This window comes from Lepidochelys kempii, chromosome 11 (assembly GCF_965140285.1).
Source record: "Lepidochelys kempii isolate rLepKem1 chromosome 11, rLepKem1.hap1, whole genome shotgun sequence".
Classification (NCBI taxonomy): domain Eukaryota; kingdom Metazoa; phylum Chordata; order Testudines; family Cheloniidae; genus Lepidochelys; species Lepidochelys kempii.
Window position 1 is genome coordinate 22,042,507 of NC_136390.1, and position 18,385 is coordinate 22,060,891.

Consider the following 18,385-nt stretch of genomic DNA (forward strand, 5'->3'; position numbering starts at 1 on the left):
CTTTCGTGGGTGAATACCCACTTTGTTGGATGCAACGCTTTCATGGGTGAATACCGACGAAGTGGGTATTCACCCATGAAAGCTTATGCTCCAATACGTCTGTTAGTCTATAAGGTGCCACTATGATTACAGTGTCCTTGTTATAAAATGTGACCCATTTTTAAAAATTATTTGGTTGTCAGATTTTTTTCTTTACATTTTTGGATTCATTTCTTCAGTCTCTTACTTTATTAGAGGCAACATGTGCCCTTTCATTTAGGGACATATTTTCATATCAGTTATATATGTGCAAAATGGGTAGTTGCCACTCAGACCAATATTTATGTGCATAGTTACCCATTTCCCAGCTGTATTAATGAAGGACTACTCTTAATAGGGATTTAGGGATTTTGTATTTGGAAGTTTGGCTATCAATTCTTACTCAATTTTTAGTACATAACCACTTCACCATACAGTATTAAGTTCTGCGTATTCAAGTTAGGGCTAAAATCAACTGTCAATACTCAGCATATTTTTCTAAACTTTACTGTACTCTATGAGAGTGAGCTATGAAGTCAGGTCATATTTATAAAATGTACGGCACATGAAATTTACCACTGGGAAGATACCACATACATTAGAATATTTAGTGATCACATAAGAAGGTGGAGTCCACATCAGCCTTAAAAAGATTTTAACAGAAAATTAAAAGATCTCTCCCCAAAGCAGTTATTCCTATGTTATTCCAAAGCGCAGGTTAGCCCTGCAAAATGACAACTGGAGAAAACAAAGAACCTGGTTAATTTATGCTTTAAGTAAGGCCTTACATTTTAATCCACTTCCTCTCCTGGTTCCACCAAACTATTAATCTCCTTTTGTTTAAGGTTTTAAATTCCTAATGAACAAAAACCATTGTCCACTATTTGAATTAGCTTTTTTAATCCTCTGTCCAGAAAAGTTTAAATATGTAAATACATCTATTGAGGATTATATTTTAATTGTGATTAACTGATAAACGCTCTTTTCTATGTAGTACTTATTTGTAACCGAAGAAAGCTTCAATGTGACCCAGAGATGCTTTCACCAATTTCATTTATTCATTACTCTGTCCAGGACCAATCCTAAAGTCAATATGCAGGTAAAACATCTAACAAACTCAGAGTGAGTTTTGCCGAATAAGGACTACAGAAACAGGCACTTTATGTTTGACAGTTGATCCCTTTCACTGTGAAAATATAGTTAAGAGAGGATCTATCCTATGCACCATATCCTCCGCTGCTGTAAAACTGCATAGTTCGGTTTATGACAATTCAGCTACATTCATTTACATCAGATGGAGAGCCACAATGTTTACTTTTGTTTGAGCAGGTTTTTTGCAGGGGGTGAGGTGGGATGCTTAGATCTCATGAGTATTATTTATGAATTCCTTACAGATAGAATGAAGACAAACTCACCCTTTGAATTGTAAGATTATTTGAATATAATCCCAAAGTGAGATGAAATCAAATAGTGTTAACCCTTATGAACACAAAATATGAAAGCAAAATTATTTTGATTGGAAAAATCTAATGTCTTAACACATTAAAAGTGTCAACTTCTTTCCATAGATCCGTTTGTTTTTGACTTTGTTAAACAACAGAGTTTTAGGGGAAAGAGGATTTGTGGCAAACAAGTGTTACCTATTTTCTATACCCTGAAGAAGAAGTTTGTTCATACTTCTTTTGGTGCGAACAACTCTTTCATGCAAACTTTGTAATTTTAAAAGAAAAATGCTAGAAAGCCTGTAAGTATTTTTACCTTCGGTTCTTCCAAAATAAACTTTTTTTAAAAAAAAGCTGGTTTTGAAATGTACACTAAATGTAATAACATACATACTTATTTTAAATACATATGGTTAAAAGAAGAAGTTTACTGAATCACTTTGAACTCACACTTAAAAGTGTATCCTTTTAAAAAACCTGAAATTGGTGGAATTTTTTCCCCCCAACATATTCACTTACCCCGACAATGTACACCTTCATCATACCCGTCTGAACAGTCATATACACCATTGCAGAGTTGGGACAAGTGAATACATCTGTTTGTACCGATGCAAGTAATATGATTCAAGGGACACTTGAATTCTATTTCCTCAGGACCTAAAAAAAGAATAGGCATAGAAGAATTCATATACATTTTGTTTATACTCAAAAAATGAAGTGACAGAGAATGCCCTGTATATTATCATCATGTATTTGCAAAATATTTCCACTTTAATGCTAGGTACAGGCATTTTATGTACTTGTCTACTCTGCAGCTTTTAAGTGCATTACCAGTAGAATTATATTCTCTTAAATAAGGATTAGCATAATTAAAGACAATCAACTGCTCAAGAAGGATTATTTTATTAAATGACGATAATACAACTTACGGTTTCAGGGAAGGTTCGCTTTACTCTAAAGATTATAGATGCTGAAATTCATATTTGCCAACATTCAGGATGGGGCAGTGATTATTTTTAAATAAAGCTTTTAGTTTTTATTTTCAATATTACATGAGTCTGACAATGCCAAACAAATCACTAACACAACCCTGGGCCAGGATGTCACCAACCATATTGAGAAGGAAAAAAGAACAACTCAGACACTCAAAATACAAGAAAAAAATTCAATTGTTTATATTTCAGAATTTGTATCCTCTTTCCATGGGTAATCATCACTCTACATTCTGCCATCAAAACAGCTATAGAGGTATGGATGGATGATTAATTAACTATATTCCCGGTAACAGCTAGAGGCCCCAGCTTTGGTCAGGTCGCCACAGTGCTTGGCCCTGTACAGACACTTAGTAAGATATATAAAAAAGTGCCCCCAAAAGCGTACATGCTACTTTAAGATAAAATGCCTTGTTAGTTTATCAAAGAAAAGGAGGGTGCACAAGAGGTTGGGGACAAAGGAAGCTGTTAGGAGGCAGCTTGTGGCAGCTGGATGCTCTGGCTGGGGCACAGCCCGGCTGAGTTTCGCCTAGCGACAGGGCCACTCCAAACTCCATCCGCTGACCGCTGTCCTCAGGGAACTATAAAGGAGAGTGCAGTGCACTCAGATACAATCACACATCCACTCCCAGCACCTTACTCCAGTGCCACATTTTGGGCCTGGCAGAGGGATTAGGTATGCCAGCTCTGCAGCAGGCCAGCTAAAAGCTCCCTCCTACTCAGCTTGCCAAATGTAGCTACTTTCTAGCCCATTGGAGCCACCTGAACAGTGCAAAGGAAGCAGGAGAGCATGTTGCCCTATATGTGCTTTTCTTAAACAAATAAATGTCAGTTACTGCTACGGACCACCAGATCAAAATTATATTTTGAAAAATTTGTCTCTATGTAGAATGATTTTGATTTTGCAATTTTCCTATTGCTATGAGCTGGCCATTATTTACAATACATTACAACAAACATCAATTTACAACTTAAAACCTGGCAGTCATGATCACAGTTCAGGTGATATTTCTGCCCTCCCACCAAAAAACATTAAATTCTGTCTGTATTAAAGTTGCAATATATATATATATATATATATATATATATATATATATATATAGGATACAGAAGAATATGTATGTGCTATGTTTCAAACTCTTTTTGTACATCTAAAACATTTAAAAAAATGATTGATTACAATCCAACATTATTTTTCAGAGAGCCTTTCATGCAAACTGCATTCTAGAACTATGGAAGTATAAAGGGCCTGAATGCCCATTGAAATCAATGGAAAGACCTACTATGGATACCAAGGATGAGGTTCATGCAGGAAATACAAAGATATTAGGAACTGTAGAGGATGATTATGTAGTCCTCAGAGGCAGAGAGAGTGCTCTGACCTTCTGCCCCTCGGGCACCGAACAGCCCTCAGGGCTTGTCTACATTACCCGCTAGATCAAAGGCAGCGATTGATCCTGCGGAGGTCAATTTATCGCATCTAGTCTAGATGCGACAAATCGACTGCCGAGTGCTTTCCCATCAACTCCGGTACTCCTCTAGGGTGACAGGTGCTGGAGGAGTTGACAGGAGAGCGTCAGCCGTTGCCTTACCACAGTGAAGACACCGCGGTAAATAGATCTAAGTATGTCGACTTCAGCTACGTTATTCACATAGCTGAAATTGCATAATTTAGATCGATCTCCCCCCACCCAGTGTAGACCGGGCCTTAGATAGAAGAGAGGAGCAGGCTGGTGGCAGGAACAAGGTTCTGTTCCTCCTCCTATGCACCAGCGACAGTGGTTTGTTCCAGGGCAGACTAAGATTCATCCCATAAAGGTGTGTAGTACTGGCATGTAGCCTAGTGTTGGGTGCTCCACTGGGATTAGTGGGGTTCTGCTTTGCTGCTTAGTATGGCATAGTCAACCCCTTTGGTAGCAGTTCTGAAATTGCAGATTAACAGACAGTAAACGTTTTCATTGTGCAAAAGCTTCTTAAAACCACAGACACAGGCCACCAGCAGCACTAGTGTTAAGCCCAAAGCTGACTACGAAGCGTTACAAAGAGATCTCACAAAACGGGGTGACTAGGCAACCAAATGGCAGATGAAAATCAGTGTTGATGAATGCAAAGTAATGCACACTGGAAAACAATACCACCCATACATACAAAATGATGGAGTCTAAATTAGCTGTTTCTGCTCAAGAAAGATCTTGAAATCATCGTGGACAGTTCTCTGAAAACATCCATTCAATGTGCAAAAAAGCTAACAAAATGTTAGGAACCATTAGGAAAGGGGTAGATAATATCATAATGCCAATATAAAAATCCATGGCATGCCCACACCTTGAATACTGTGTGCAATTCTGGTCACCCGATCACAAAAAAACCCCACCACTAGAACTGGAAAAGGTACAGAGAAGGGCAACAAAAATGATATGGGGAATGCAACAGCTTGCATATGAGATTAAAAAGACTGGGACTATTAATCTTGGAAAAGAGAATTGAGAGGGGATATGACAGAGGTCTCTAAAAACATGAATAATGTGGAGAAAGTGGATAAGGAAATGTTGTTTACCCCTTCACATAACAGAAGAACCAGGGAAGAAATTAATATGCAGCAGGTCTAAAACAAACAAAAGGATGTACTTCTTCACAGAATGCACAGTCAACCTGTGGAACTTATTGCCAGGGGATGTTGTGAAGGCCAAAACTAGAAATGGATTTAAAAAGGAACTAGAAAAGTTCATGGAGTATAGGTCCATCAGTGGCTATTAGCCAAGCTGGTCAGGGATGCAGTCCCATGTTCTGGGTGTCCCCAAGCCTCTGATTGCCAGAAGCTGGGACTGGATGACAGGGGATGGATCACCCAATAATTGCCCTATTCTGTTCACTCCTTTTGAAGCATCTAGCATTGGCCACTGTCAGAAAACAGGATATTGGGCTAGATGGACCATTGGGTCATGCCCATGTTGGCCATTCTTATGCTTAGCTATTGTGTTCAAATGTTTTAAGCCTCCCATTTTCCCCAGGAGACCCTGACTTGTGTGCTTGCTCCTTGGCTCCTGATTGGAAGTCATACTTAAATAGGAAGCGTGGGTTGGATCCTCTACCTTTGTATCAGCGGTCTCAACTACACTGCTTTGGTCTGTGGCTGGACTAGAAGAGTGTGGGTAAAGTGTCTCAACCCCATGCAGACCACAGAAATGGGGGCACTGGGGGCTGAGTGCCTTGCACTCCACTGAACACAGCAAAGAGGGGGCTTTCAAAGGTGGACAGAAGAGGGGAGAGCAGGGTATGGTGGGGCCTGGAGATGCCTGCTCTCAGGGAGTTGGGTCTGTAACTTTAATGGAGTTATGTGGCATTTTTTCTGACTTCAGCTGAGACTGTTTGGGTGCCTCACTTCCCTCCCCTCTTAGTAGCTGCTGACATTTCGGATAATGAGACTCCATCAGGTTGTTAGTGAATAAATATTTTAAAAATCATAAACCCAAACATTTCACTTGTGCTGAACTTGTATTTGTGCTTCAGTTGAACAAGGGCCTAAAATGTACCTAAATGTCTAGAAAATGTATTTATTTTATTGATTTGTATCACCCGCCTATCACTGTATCAGAGCAACTGACATTGGGGAGAGGAAGCAGGAGCAGAAAACACAGCCTTTTGTGTTAAAACAACAAGGAAGCATATGCATAAATAGTAAATAATGCATATTCATAGAGTCTACAAATTGTGGTATTTCACCATTTGCATGTAAGTTCCAGATTTCTGGATCTTCACCTGTAAAAGGTATAGCTGATAGTTATCAGCTGTAGAGGAGGGAAAATAAAATAATTAAAAGATGGAACAAAAATAAATTACATTTGTAATAGTTTTATTTAAATGTTAGAGGAAAGATTGAATGTGTTAATTACCATTTATGCTATCACTGGGGAAATCTAAGGTCCTATCATTCAGTTTGACTGGCCATTCCCATTGTTCTAAAGACCTCAGGATTTGGTTCTATATTATCTGTTACTGAAGTAAAAAGACTGACTCAGAATACAAATATACTGCAATTTTAAATATGTTAGCTGAGCTGAAATCAGTTAGAGGATCAGTCACCCACTTGCTAAATCAGATTTCATTGTGAAGGGGGAGGATTTGAAAGGAAGATGAATCTGCTTCAAGAAATATATATTAATAAAGAAGCTGTATTTCAAAAGAAAAAAAATACTGTTTGTGAAAACAAATAAGTAATAGATTAGAAGAACTGTTTAACATACAAATGTGCTTATTCTGACATTGATTGGTCTGGCTATATGTAGGTAATATTCGTGCATCAGCATGTTTTTATTGTAAAACCGGGTAATTGTTGTAAACTTAATTTATACCAGAAACTGAGGTTGAGACCCAAATTGGAGAGGCTTTAAGCAACTATGAAACCTGGGTCTGTAAAATCAATCTCAGAACTAACATGCCTCAAATATCCATTACAGTCAAGGCCTGTTCCTCGGTGCTCTCCATTTCTGCTGAGCGGTTAAATGTTGCTGTATATAGAACAGCTTTAGGGTCACTCTTTACACCCACAGAGTCCTTGCTGCTTGCTTTAGTAACTGAAAAGCGGAGTGGAGGCACAGATTTACTAAGGGCAGTACCAACTCAATTTGTTCACTTGCTCTTTCTCCCTTCCCTTCACGGTGAACCATTCTTGGCAGATTTTGCCATGGTACTTTGCGGGAAGGGAATCCAAAACCTCTGTTTTCTCTCAAGATGATCTCAAAGCAAAGTGGTATGGACAGCTCTAGGGTAGGGGAGGAGGGAGCTGAAAAGCAAAGAGCTCACAAAAGGAGACGGGTATGGAAAACAAGAGACATCAAGGTACAGCTACAAACACCGCCAAAGGATGATGTGCTCAAAAATAAAAATAAAATGCCAGTCCTTTAGGGTAGATAATAGATAACTTCTGTCTTAAAAGGTCCCAGTCCTCTAGTATTGGGGAAAAGTAACTCAGAAAAATCCTAGGAAGAAATACAAAGCAAAACCACAAGGAAACTGGTTCACATTAGGTAGAGATTGTCTCTGAAACAAAATATTTCACCATTCTGATTCAAAATTTTCATAATGTTTTGTTTCACAATAAAAATATTTTAACTTTTTGTTCTGATTTGGGACAAAAAACATTAAAATACCACAATATCATGAAGGACAATACTTCCAGTTTTTGCTCAGCTTTATTGGCAACTAGCCCAGTTAAGTATCATAATTAATTGGCTTGATAGTCTGCATAAACTAAGAACAGTAATCTTGGTCGTGAAACGTTCAAATAATTTGCCAGAATGTTGAATTTGAAAGTGTAGATAGAGAGACAGACAAAGTAATGGGGAAAAAACAAAAGCCTCGACACACAAAATAACACTCAACGTGTCAGACTCATTCATTGTTTTAAAAATATTTTATTAACAATGAAATATAAGTTTAAATTGTATTAATAGGAGCATTGTCTAGAGAGGTAGATTGCCAATGGAAGCTTATGATTTTAGGAAAAAGTCATGTGAATTTCATGATTGTAATCTACCTTGGGTAGTCCTTTGTCTACATCATAAAATCACTTTACAATTCAGTAAAATAAATTTGTGCTTAATAAAAAAACCTGATCACTGAGAGATCATGTCTTCAAAAATCCCTAGAATAATAAAAGTCAGAAATTAGATCACCTAGTCTATCTCCCTGCCAGTGCAAGACTGCTGCCCACAATATCTTGTTTATTACTTTAGTCAGTCTAGTTCTAAAAGTCCCAAGCATTGGACATTCTATCACTTTCTTTTGAAGGCTATTCCACAGCTGAAGGCATCTTACTCTCAGGAAATACTTCCTGGTATTCTGTCTTTAAATTTTCCCTTTCCAAATTTTAATTGACAGAGACAGACTCAGGTAAGAAGTATGATGCTTCTTTGGGAGCACTCAGGGCTGAGAGTGCTCTTGTTTCAACCAGGCTCCAGAATGAGGGAGTCCTGCCTATACTAGCTGGACATTAGCTCCCTAATGCAATCAGCCTGTCAGCCATTCAAGTACTCTCTTCTGGGCTACCCCAGCCTGTCTTGGCCCTCCAGGTTGTCAGCATATGCACCCCATCCCCTAAGACTCTTCAAAGTGTCTCCCTGAGGTATCCAGCCCTGATCATTAGATACCCACAGAAATCCCAGATCCTTTGCTCTCAAAGGACAGTGTTTCACAGTTATATCACCATTCCTGTATTATGAATAGCACTTGAGTTCAATTATATAACAAAAGGAAATTTATTCAAGAAAAAAACAGAAACTCAAATAAAAAAGTGTGAGAGATGGGAACAAATGGTTTCATATAAGACAACATCATATCATGCTTTCTAGAGACTAAACTAATGAGGCATTCACCTATCTCCTATTAGATAACTTACCCAAGTTCTTTCCCCAACGTTTTCATCCAGTTTGGTTTCGATTTTTTTTCACAAGATCAAGCCTGCTGGCAGCTCATATTCACAGACTGAAAGAATGCCAGGGTGTTTTTCTGCACTTTCAAATATACCAGAACGGACTTTTGTTGTTCACCTCAAAATAGGGTTCCTTCCCTCCTGCCCACTCGCCCCTTCATGTTAATTTTCTTCTGAAGTCTCTGCCAGCTCTTAATTAGAAGTTGACTTAAAGTGTATGTCTGACATACAAGTCCACCACTGAAATAAGTGTCTCCCACTGTTTGTAGAAGATTTTCACAAGACGTGCTAACTTTGGGTGATCCGCTTTTCAACTACAGACCAACAGAACATGTTTAGTACAGATATTAACTGTTCACATATTTTCCATACATACATCTCTCAATGGCTACGATGAACAGTGTGACACAGTCTTTCATTAGAGACCTTACATTCTTTTGGGGAACCCAGGGGATCCTTGCACCCCTATATGGCCCAATTCGCTTTGCCAGTTGGCATCTAGAGTTTCTTGGATCACAGGAAATATTTTCCTTGCCCTGCAAATAAAGTCTGACATATTTGACTTTGCCAGTGCATCTAGTAGTTAAAACAGAAGACTGAGTGTCTTTTGGATTCCATTCCTGGTTTTGCTGCTAACTTTTGGTTTGGAGGTAAACTGGAAGGCAGTGCAGATATTTCAGAACATATGTTAAAATATTCTGTATTAGCTGCAGCTTCCAAGTAGACTTCCAGGATCTCAATGTAGAACACTTTGTAACTGTCTAGTCTGGAAATGAAAAAGTCAGAGAACAACACTGGTGAGGTCCACATCAAGGAGAAAACTTGCTAACTTCTAACAAGATGTAGATGGGGGAAAAAAGAACTTCTCTCTGTGATGTTATATCTTAGTTCAGAAGCATTTAAGCCTCCATAACACTTCCAGATTCTGAAACTCTTTGGCAACGGGGAAACAATTAAATTGTTAGATATCATCTGGGCTCTCTCTCAGCACTCTCTCTTGTTCAATCCCTCTCATTGGGCTAGACAATAGGCACCAAAGAGACTGAATGATCCAGGTCAGATGAAAGAGTTTCCCATTAATGGTAGTTCAATACAAATCATCTCCCTCTCTCCCCAATAATCTCATGTACACATTTAACATGAACAATGTCAGAAGGGAATCTGGCTGAATCCCGCATAAGAGAATCCTCAGAGCAATTTCTCAGCTCTGCCCTCAAGCAGTGGGACAGAGTGGGATCAATTAAATGAAGTCCTTGCCACCCATACAAGCACACAGAGTTAAGGTATCAAACAGAATTAGCACACTTCACAATCCTGCTTTTGAAATCCCCTATATCAGAAATTCTAGGCAAACCACAGCTACACCTGCAACATTCCCCACTCATGCTGCACTAAGCACCCCATTTAGAGCCTGCTAAACCAAGATAGGACTGGTTGCATTATCCAGCCAGCTCTTGTTTATACAAGCGAATTCAGGGTCCTCATCCACAGCTAAATCATGGATAGTGATTATTTTATTAAATTACATACCTTGCCTCTTTCCAGAGGTCAAGATCCACCCTAGGATACTGTGACTTTTCTCACTGGGGTGTTAGAAGGATTGATTTAAAGATAGTTGTAAAGCTTTTAAAGCTCATCATCCAAAAAGTGCTAGACTATAGTAGTGCAAAGTATATTAAATTTCATGATCTCTAAAATTTACTGAAATAAAAGCAAACAAACACCACCACATGAATCCTTACATTTAGAGATAAGCCAACACAGCTGCTGATTTTCACTAAATGTATGTTTTTCTCTTGTTTTTTTATTAATGTTTTTGCTGTGAATTGCCCATGTCAGTAACAGATCAATGGGTTGCTCCTGTAAATAAGAAACTGGCTAGAGTACAAACTTCTTCATTGCTGCATTCAGTTTTCTTGAAATCTGAATATACTATACTTCAGCAGTTTTAATTCTGGGGCAGTTCTGAGCAGAGAAAAACAGTTATTCCAAATTGTGGGATGACTTTGAGATTTACATTTTTGATATACATTTGTGATATCTAGATGCACCCCTCTCTCTCTTACTTGTTTCTACATTGCTGTGGAGTCATTCTGCCCAATTGTAGATCCAAAGCAGAGTTTGTGGAAGTCAGTGGAAGTCTTTTCAGTGATTTTAATGGACTTTGGATACAGCTCTGTTTGCTCAGAGGAAGAGGCTTTTATGCACTCCCTGCCCCACCATCGTTATCCAGCAAAGTAGTGGACTGAATCTAGGCCATAGAAATGCTCGGTTTGGTACAAATACTGTATTATAATAATGTTGGCAAAAATTTCTCACTTTTTGGCTAAAACAAACAAATAATCCTCTTAAGCAGTTTTCATTTAGCAACCACCTATGATCTCTCTGAAATATTAACTGATGAAGTTGACTAATGACTGTAATTAAGGTGAAATAGCATAGTGTTTAAGATAGAAAGAGTAATCCATACAATTACATTAAGCCCATATTTATACACCGAGCACCTAAACAAAAATACTCCTTAATGGAAGAATACAGCCTGCTTCTCATTCACACTAAACCTCCTTTACACTGCTTGGCAATGTAAAGGGACCTTACTCTGAGTGTAAATCTAATTTACCAGAATTGAGTAAAGAAGCTTTAGTAAGGACATGCATAAGGCAGGGCAAGCAGGTGGCTGGGGCCCCCAGGAATCAGCAAGAGCTCCTCCGGTCCCAGGGCCTCGGCAGGGGCATAGAACATGCCCCTGCAAAAGTGGTCAAATTTAAATTCCTGCACATGCCCTTGAGCCTTAGTATAAATGAGAATTAGGCCTATAGATTGAAGGTTCAGATTTTGTAAAAGTGTCAAACCGTATTGCTTAAATTCAAGCTTAGACAACACTTACTTAGAGTTTTTAGAGCATACAAATCTGATATTGATTTACCTTCTTAGCCCTTGGCCTAAAAAAAGCCATGTTGTCTTGGTTACAACATCTAGGTCAGAGTGACAGAAAATGTGGAATATGCTTCTGAAAATTATTTATAATAGTGTTTCTTTTATCACGCTTTTAAGGACTGATATTTTGTTAACCACCAACCCAGCTCTGGTTCACTCATTGAACAGCAAACGTTTACAGGCTTACAATGAAAATAAGTCAAAAGTGGAACCGCAATTTACATAAGTATTCAGCTGCATAAAGAAAGAAACAGAGCTATTAATGCTTACGTTAGGGCACATAGGGCCTTAAAAAGAGGAAAAGAGAGAGCAAAGTGTTACATCACCATGGGCAAGAAGAAAGTTGTGATCTTTGACTTATAAGGACACCACCACCAAGATCCCAAAAAGAAAAAAAAAGAAAACTGGTAGCACTGAAAACCTAAGTGAACTGAGGAATGAATATAGTTACAATATGAACTGTTTGTCATTGCCAGGAAAGATGAGAGGTGGGAGACCTACCATGACAAGCAACAGAATGAAGACAGCAATATTGAAACAAAGAAAGCCACACAGAAGGCAGAGAGCTTGAGAAGTCGTAAAAGACAGTGAAGAAATGGTGGGTTACATCTTCAGGAGATATAAATTACTCCAGCTATATTCAAATAAATGAAGCTATGAGAATTTATACCATTTGAGGATCACAGCCATGATGTGAACCTCTTCCCCTAAGCAACAAAGGGAACAAATTCTGCCCTCTGATATGCATGGCTGACTTCTTTCCAAGAGCTGGATTTGTCTCATAGCGTTTTATTTAGAAAAGGGGACATTTCTATCTTAGAATTTCCAGATTCCATTCAAAGATTTGCCACTGATCCTGGCTTCTGTTTAGAGTGCTAAACTATAATTAAGTCCTTCCAGACTTTAAAGTAAATGACCCATGCAAAATAACTGGAGAAGAGTGGTTTACAACATTGTGTTGGCCCTCTACTCTTAATGACTTTATAAGAGTATCTGCAAAAATAGCCCAGCATGGTAGTGGCAACTGAGCTAGCATTATTAGTATTACATATATGAGAACGACTTCATAATAAGGTTTAAGAGTGTGCAAAACACATCCCATGAATGTACTATACACATTAATATACTGTAGTTGCTTGCTATTTCCTGTGGCCTTTCTGTGCTGTCAACATTTCCTGATAAAAGGAACTAAGGGCTCAGGGATTTGGAGAAACCCACCATTTTACCATTGTTGAAATTCTTGTGGGGTGAAGAGTCTTTCAAAGCCTTTAATACAGAGTGCTATTGATACTCTCAAATAAGCACGCACATTTTTCTCTTTGGCTATTTGTTTTCTCTCTTATCACTGCTTTCTGTAGGTCAGGTTCAGATTACTGTCTCAACTCTCCCTGATATAAGTGAGGAAATAATGAACAGACTTGTAGCTTGTTGGTAGCCTTGGTTTATACTTTTCAGTTCACGATAGTTTTAAAAATCCTTTCACATTATGAATAAAGTTTTCTACTGTAATGGATACTGGTGAGGTTGGCATTGCTGGAGTGGTTCACTTTAATGGCTCTAACTGCACTGATGGCTTTTATCTTTGGGGAAAACTTTTATCCCATAGAGCTCATCTCATATTTTAACATATCTAGTAGCCAAAAGAGAAAGGTGGAGGAACCAGAAAGATTGCACAGTCAGACAAATAAAAGGCAAACAAAGACATAGAGGAAATCTTTCTACAGATTGTAGGTGTTTTTTTCCATATTGCAGCATGACAGTCCAGTCTCAGCAACTAGGACCGACCAAGGTGTATGTGTGTTTTTGTGGAAGGCAATTTTTAATGGAATTGGACTTAGAAAGACAGGTGTTTTCTTGTTATAGGACCTATTTTGTCCCCAGGATTTACTATTCAGTTTGAGACTCAAGTTGGAAGAAGATAATGACTGATGTTGACAGGACGTGAAAAAGCGAAGCAGATTGCTCTCGTCTCTGCTCAGATTTGGATAAGCACCTGAATTTTTGGGTGTTAGTTTAAACAAAGTCTCTGAACCTTTAGAACTCCACCCGTTACTGAGTTCATTGTGTGCAGTAAAGCAACTTCTCTGACAAATATATTGTAAAAATGCATCCTCTCTCTGAGCTTTGTGCACCATCCTACCACAAGGAGGGTATCCTCCTTCTTCATTAGACTTCATTCTCTTTCTGTACATGGTCTTTGAAAGTAATGGTCTTAAACTGCAGCAAGCAAGCTTCAGATTAGACATTAGGAAAAACTTCCTAACTCTCAGGGTATTTAAGCACTGGAACAAATTACCTAGGGAGGTTGTGGAATCTCCGTCATTGGAGGTGTTTAGGAAAAGGTTCAGCAAACACCTGTCAGGGATGGTTTAGAAAAGACTTAGCCCCGCCTCAGTGCAGGGAACTGGACTAGATGACCTATCAAGGTCCCTTCTAGTCCAACGTGTCTATGATTCTATGGTCAAACTTGATGCTATATTCTCCCTAGCTGAGATAATCTGCGTTCCCTTTTAGCCTTGCCACATGTATATGTGGGACTGATATTAGGTGCATCTAGTGAAGCATTCTTTCTCACTCAATTTTGTATAAAATTCTGGAGTTGTATGTAAATGTGGGTACTGGAAAAAGGTATCCTACAAAGAGAGCTATATGTACCTAAATCAGTGGTCTCCAAACTTTTTACCTCATGCCCCACCCTTACCCCTGTCTGCTGCCCCCCAGCTCCAAGGAGCCAGGGCTGAGAGCATGGTCTCGGCTCGGGGGGAAGGAAGGGAGGGAAGGCACAGACAGGGCTAAGGGGCCAAGGCTGGGGCCACAGCTGGAGCCGGGAGCGGAGTCTTGGGCGGAAGCTAGGGCCTTGGATTTGGAGATGGAAGCTGGGGCCAGGGCCATGAGTGGAGCTGGGTGTCGCTCCCTCCCTGCCCCCAATGGGGACTGTCCTGGACCCTAGCCACACCCTCCCCAAATGTTTCCACAGTTTGGGGACCTCTGACCTAATTACATATACATACATTCAGTTTTGCATTTGCCCTTATTAATGCTATTTTCTATCTTCCTAACAAATCCTGAAGTAAAGATTTTCAAGATCTGACATATCTTGAGTGTCATTAGTTTCTAAATGTCATCCTTGAATTTTTCATCTGAATCTGCCAAAAAAAAAAAAAAAGCAACATCATTACCTAGTGAAGTTATATGGGCTAGAAGGAAATGCCATTATCTTATGAAAAAGAAAAGGAGTACTTGTGGCACCTTAGAGACTAACCAATTTATTGAGTCTCTAAGATGCCACAAGTACTCCCTTTCTTTTTGCAAATATAGACTAACACGGCTGTTACTCTGAAACCTGTCATTATCTTATAAGGAACAAGTGAAAACCCACACTACAGTGGTGAATGCTGCTAGTAAAAAAAATCCATAGTCTTGGAGAAAATAGTTTGGTATTTTGGAAGAAAGACATAATTTAGAAGCCACAGAAGATTGCAGTTGGATGCGACAGATTTTATTTGAAGTTCCCGTTTTGAATGTCTAATATAAGTCTCGCTCCGATTTTAGGAATATATCTTACAAAACTGAGTTTGCTAGTGACTTGATTAAAACAAACAAACAAAACCCCCCACATAAGTGGCCATTACTATTTTTTAATCACAATTAACTAGAAAATGTATAATATTCTTATGGTTCAATTAAGTTTAGTAATTTTATACAATTGCTCAATGACCTCAGCTTCAACTTGTGTGCCAAAACTTACCCTTATAGTCAAAAGAAGTAGAATTCCAGTTCCTCATCTTAGTCACTAAAAATGAGGAAAGCTAAGATTTAGTTACACTAAGTTCAGGCATAAACAAAACAGTATTAGAAGGCCAGGTAGCTATTCAACTTATGTACATCATCTACTAATCATACAAGAGGGAGTTTTTTAAAGGCTTGTCGTCCAGTCATTTTTAGAAGGCAAAATTATGAGTATTTATCCGTGATGATCATAAAGGGGCGGGGAAACTCCCTCTATTTGCAGAAAACTAAAATAGTTAACATGCTTTGTGTTCTGAGAGACAGACATAACAGCTTTGTTAATGAATATTCTGATGATTTAATACAACACACTAAAAACACTGTTTTATGACTGTTGAAGTAAGAAATGAATGTTGTGTCATGTAGATGGTCATTCTTCATTAGTTATAAAGAACCTATTTGTAATTTGAAGGTTTTGGGTTTTTTTAAACTTAATTAGTGTCACATTCCTAGGCTGCTGTGTGTCTATTGTTGTAATGACTTGATGTCTATGCACACTACATAATGGGCTGTTAATAAGTGTCTCAGCTTGAGAAAAATGATAATGAGGTGAACAAAGAAAGTGTTAAATACTTATACAATTAAAGTGCTTAATATCAACAGTACTGTAACATTTCAGGACTTACGTTCTAGATATTTATGCATCCAAAGTATGTAAATGACAGCGGAAAAAATGTTCTTCATAGAACAAATGAAGCTAATAGACGATGAAGTGAGCTGTAGCTCACGAAAGCTCATGCTCAAATAAATTGGTTAGTCTCTAAGGTGCCACAAGTACTCCTTTTCTTTTTGCGAATACAGACTAACACGGCTGTTACTCTGAAACAAGGCATTGAGTGTTAATATACTGGGATGCATCTAATTTTATAATGTAATAAAATAATTGTCAAGAATAACATTGATGATGATAGACTAACTGAGCCTTAGCAATGGACTGGGCCTGTTAAGGCATTACAAATACAGCAGTTTGATCTTCATATAAAAGTGAATTCAGAACACACATAAGGCAACAAACTTGGGCCACACAGTGTGATTATTTTTATGCTGTGTTTCCTGTGAAAGTGAATTGAGGGTCCTATTTTAAAAATGGCATGATAAAACCCATATTGGAGGTTTTCCTGGATCATATCTGAGAAACACTAGGTATCCTGATAAACATCTTTATAAGGCTCCATCAGTAACCACTCAAGCATATAAAAAACTTACATGCATAAACATCTGTTGAGTTGATGCCAAAATCTGTTGAATTCATTTTTATACCAGTTATATTGAGACTGAAGTCTATTTCAAAGATGGGTCTGAGCCACAAAGTTCATATTTTGATCTGAACTTGTTCACAGTTTGAAGGGGTTCAGGTGTGGTGTTCAGATTCTGGTCCAATGTATTTGAATAAATAAGATATATGATAGGATTAAGCTTGGCAAGCCAATCAGTTAACTGGTCAAATAATGTCAACTGATTATCTATTTACTATGGGCAAATATTGTCAGTACACCAACAAGAATGCTTTGATGTAGGTGGCAGCCTACCTTTCTGATTGCATTATGATGCAACCTGTCAGCAAGCCTACATAAATGTCTTGATCATTCCCTTTGCTATGTTAATGCCACCTATGGGGAAAAAGTGAGCTAACTGAAATTTGACCATCTTGATTGGTTGGAATCTTCTAGAACAAACATTGTTTATATGTATGTACATCTTAATTTGTACATACTGTCATTATACATTGGCGTTAACTAGCACACTAAACAAGTTAAAAGACACTGTCCTTGTCCCAAAGAGCTTACAGTCTAAACTGACTACACAGATACAAAAAATAACTCAGAAAGGAATGGGGTAGGAACAAGAGGGTTCAAGGTCATTAAACCTTCCTTTCCAACATAAAAAGAAAAGATGCACAACTATTCAGCTGCCTGAAGAGTTGGCCTGCTGCCTACTTAGCATAAGTGCATTTAAATATTACTTTTTTCTTTCATAATTGCAATGTTTGTTTTATTTCCATCTAATTTCATTTTTCTTTTGTAACTGTTCAGTCTTGGAAAATAGTCACATTTGAATGCTAACTTAACATTGCTAGAAAGGTAATAATTTGACTTTCATTTTTAGAACTTCATTTAATAGTGTTTCACATTTTTTAATTAAAATAACTCAGTCAAGTATCTTGCTTTTTGTAATTTGGCAGAAGTATCTAATGCTAAGCCTAGTAGAGACCATGAAGTCACTCTTTTTTATTACTGTTCTAAAAAATTAGTGTTTTAAAATATTTGACAATTTTTGACAATATTTGACCAGTCTATACACCAATTAGTTTTGGACAGGTCAAATGATTTTAAGGCCCCGCTTGATAAAGCTCTGGCTGGGACTATTTAACTGGGGTTGGTCTTGCTTTGAGCAAGGGGTTGGACTAGATGACCTCCTAAGGTCTCTTCCAACCCTAATCTTCTATGATTCTATGATCAACCCTAGATAGGGTTGTTAAATATATTGAATTCTTTCCAATAGATATAAGATTATAGGTCTTAAATATCAATAATTACAGTGACACCTTGTTTGCAAATATTTTAAGATTGTTTTCAGTAGGTGCTACTTTATTTATGTTTTATTTACGACTTTAGGGGGAAAATTTACAATTAAAATGCATCACTATATTCCAAAGCCAAATGAATATCTTACTTACAGCAGCTAGTTTCTTCTAAGCATTTGATCAGTTTTTGTAATAAAGAAAAATCAAAGAAAGTATTGTTACATCTGCATTACCTACTCATGTTAAAGATTCT

At 38.0% G+C, this 18,385-nt stretch overlaps 1 protein-coding gene across 8 annotated transcripts in view; it reads right to left on the minus strand.

Annotated features, from left to right (window-relative positions):
• The window catches only part of LRP1B (LDL receptor related protein 1B), a 1,329,376-nt gene that overhangs the window by 913,060 nt on the left and 397,931 nt on the right, over positions 1-18,385 (minus strand). For all 8 annotated transcript variants that reach the window (XM_078847919.1, XM_078847920.1, XM_078847917.1 and 5 more), the window contains one exon: positions 1,980-2,117. In XM_078847919.1, the coding sequence (XP_078704045.1) occupies positions 1,980-2,117 (138 nt within the window). The remainder of the gene's footprint in view (positions 1-1,979; positions 2,118-18,385) is intronic.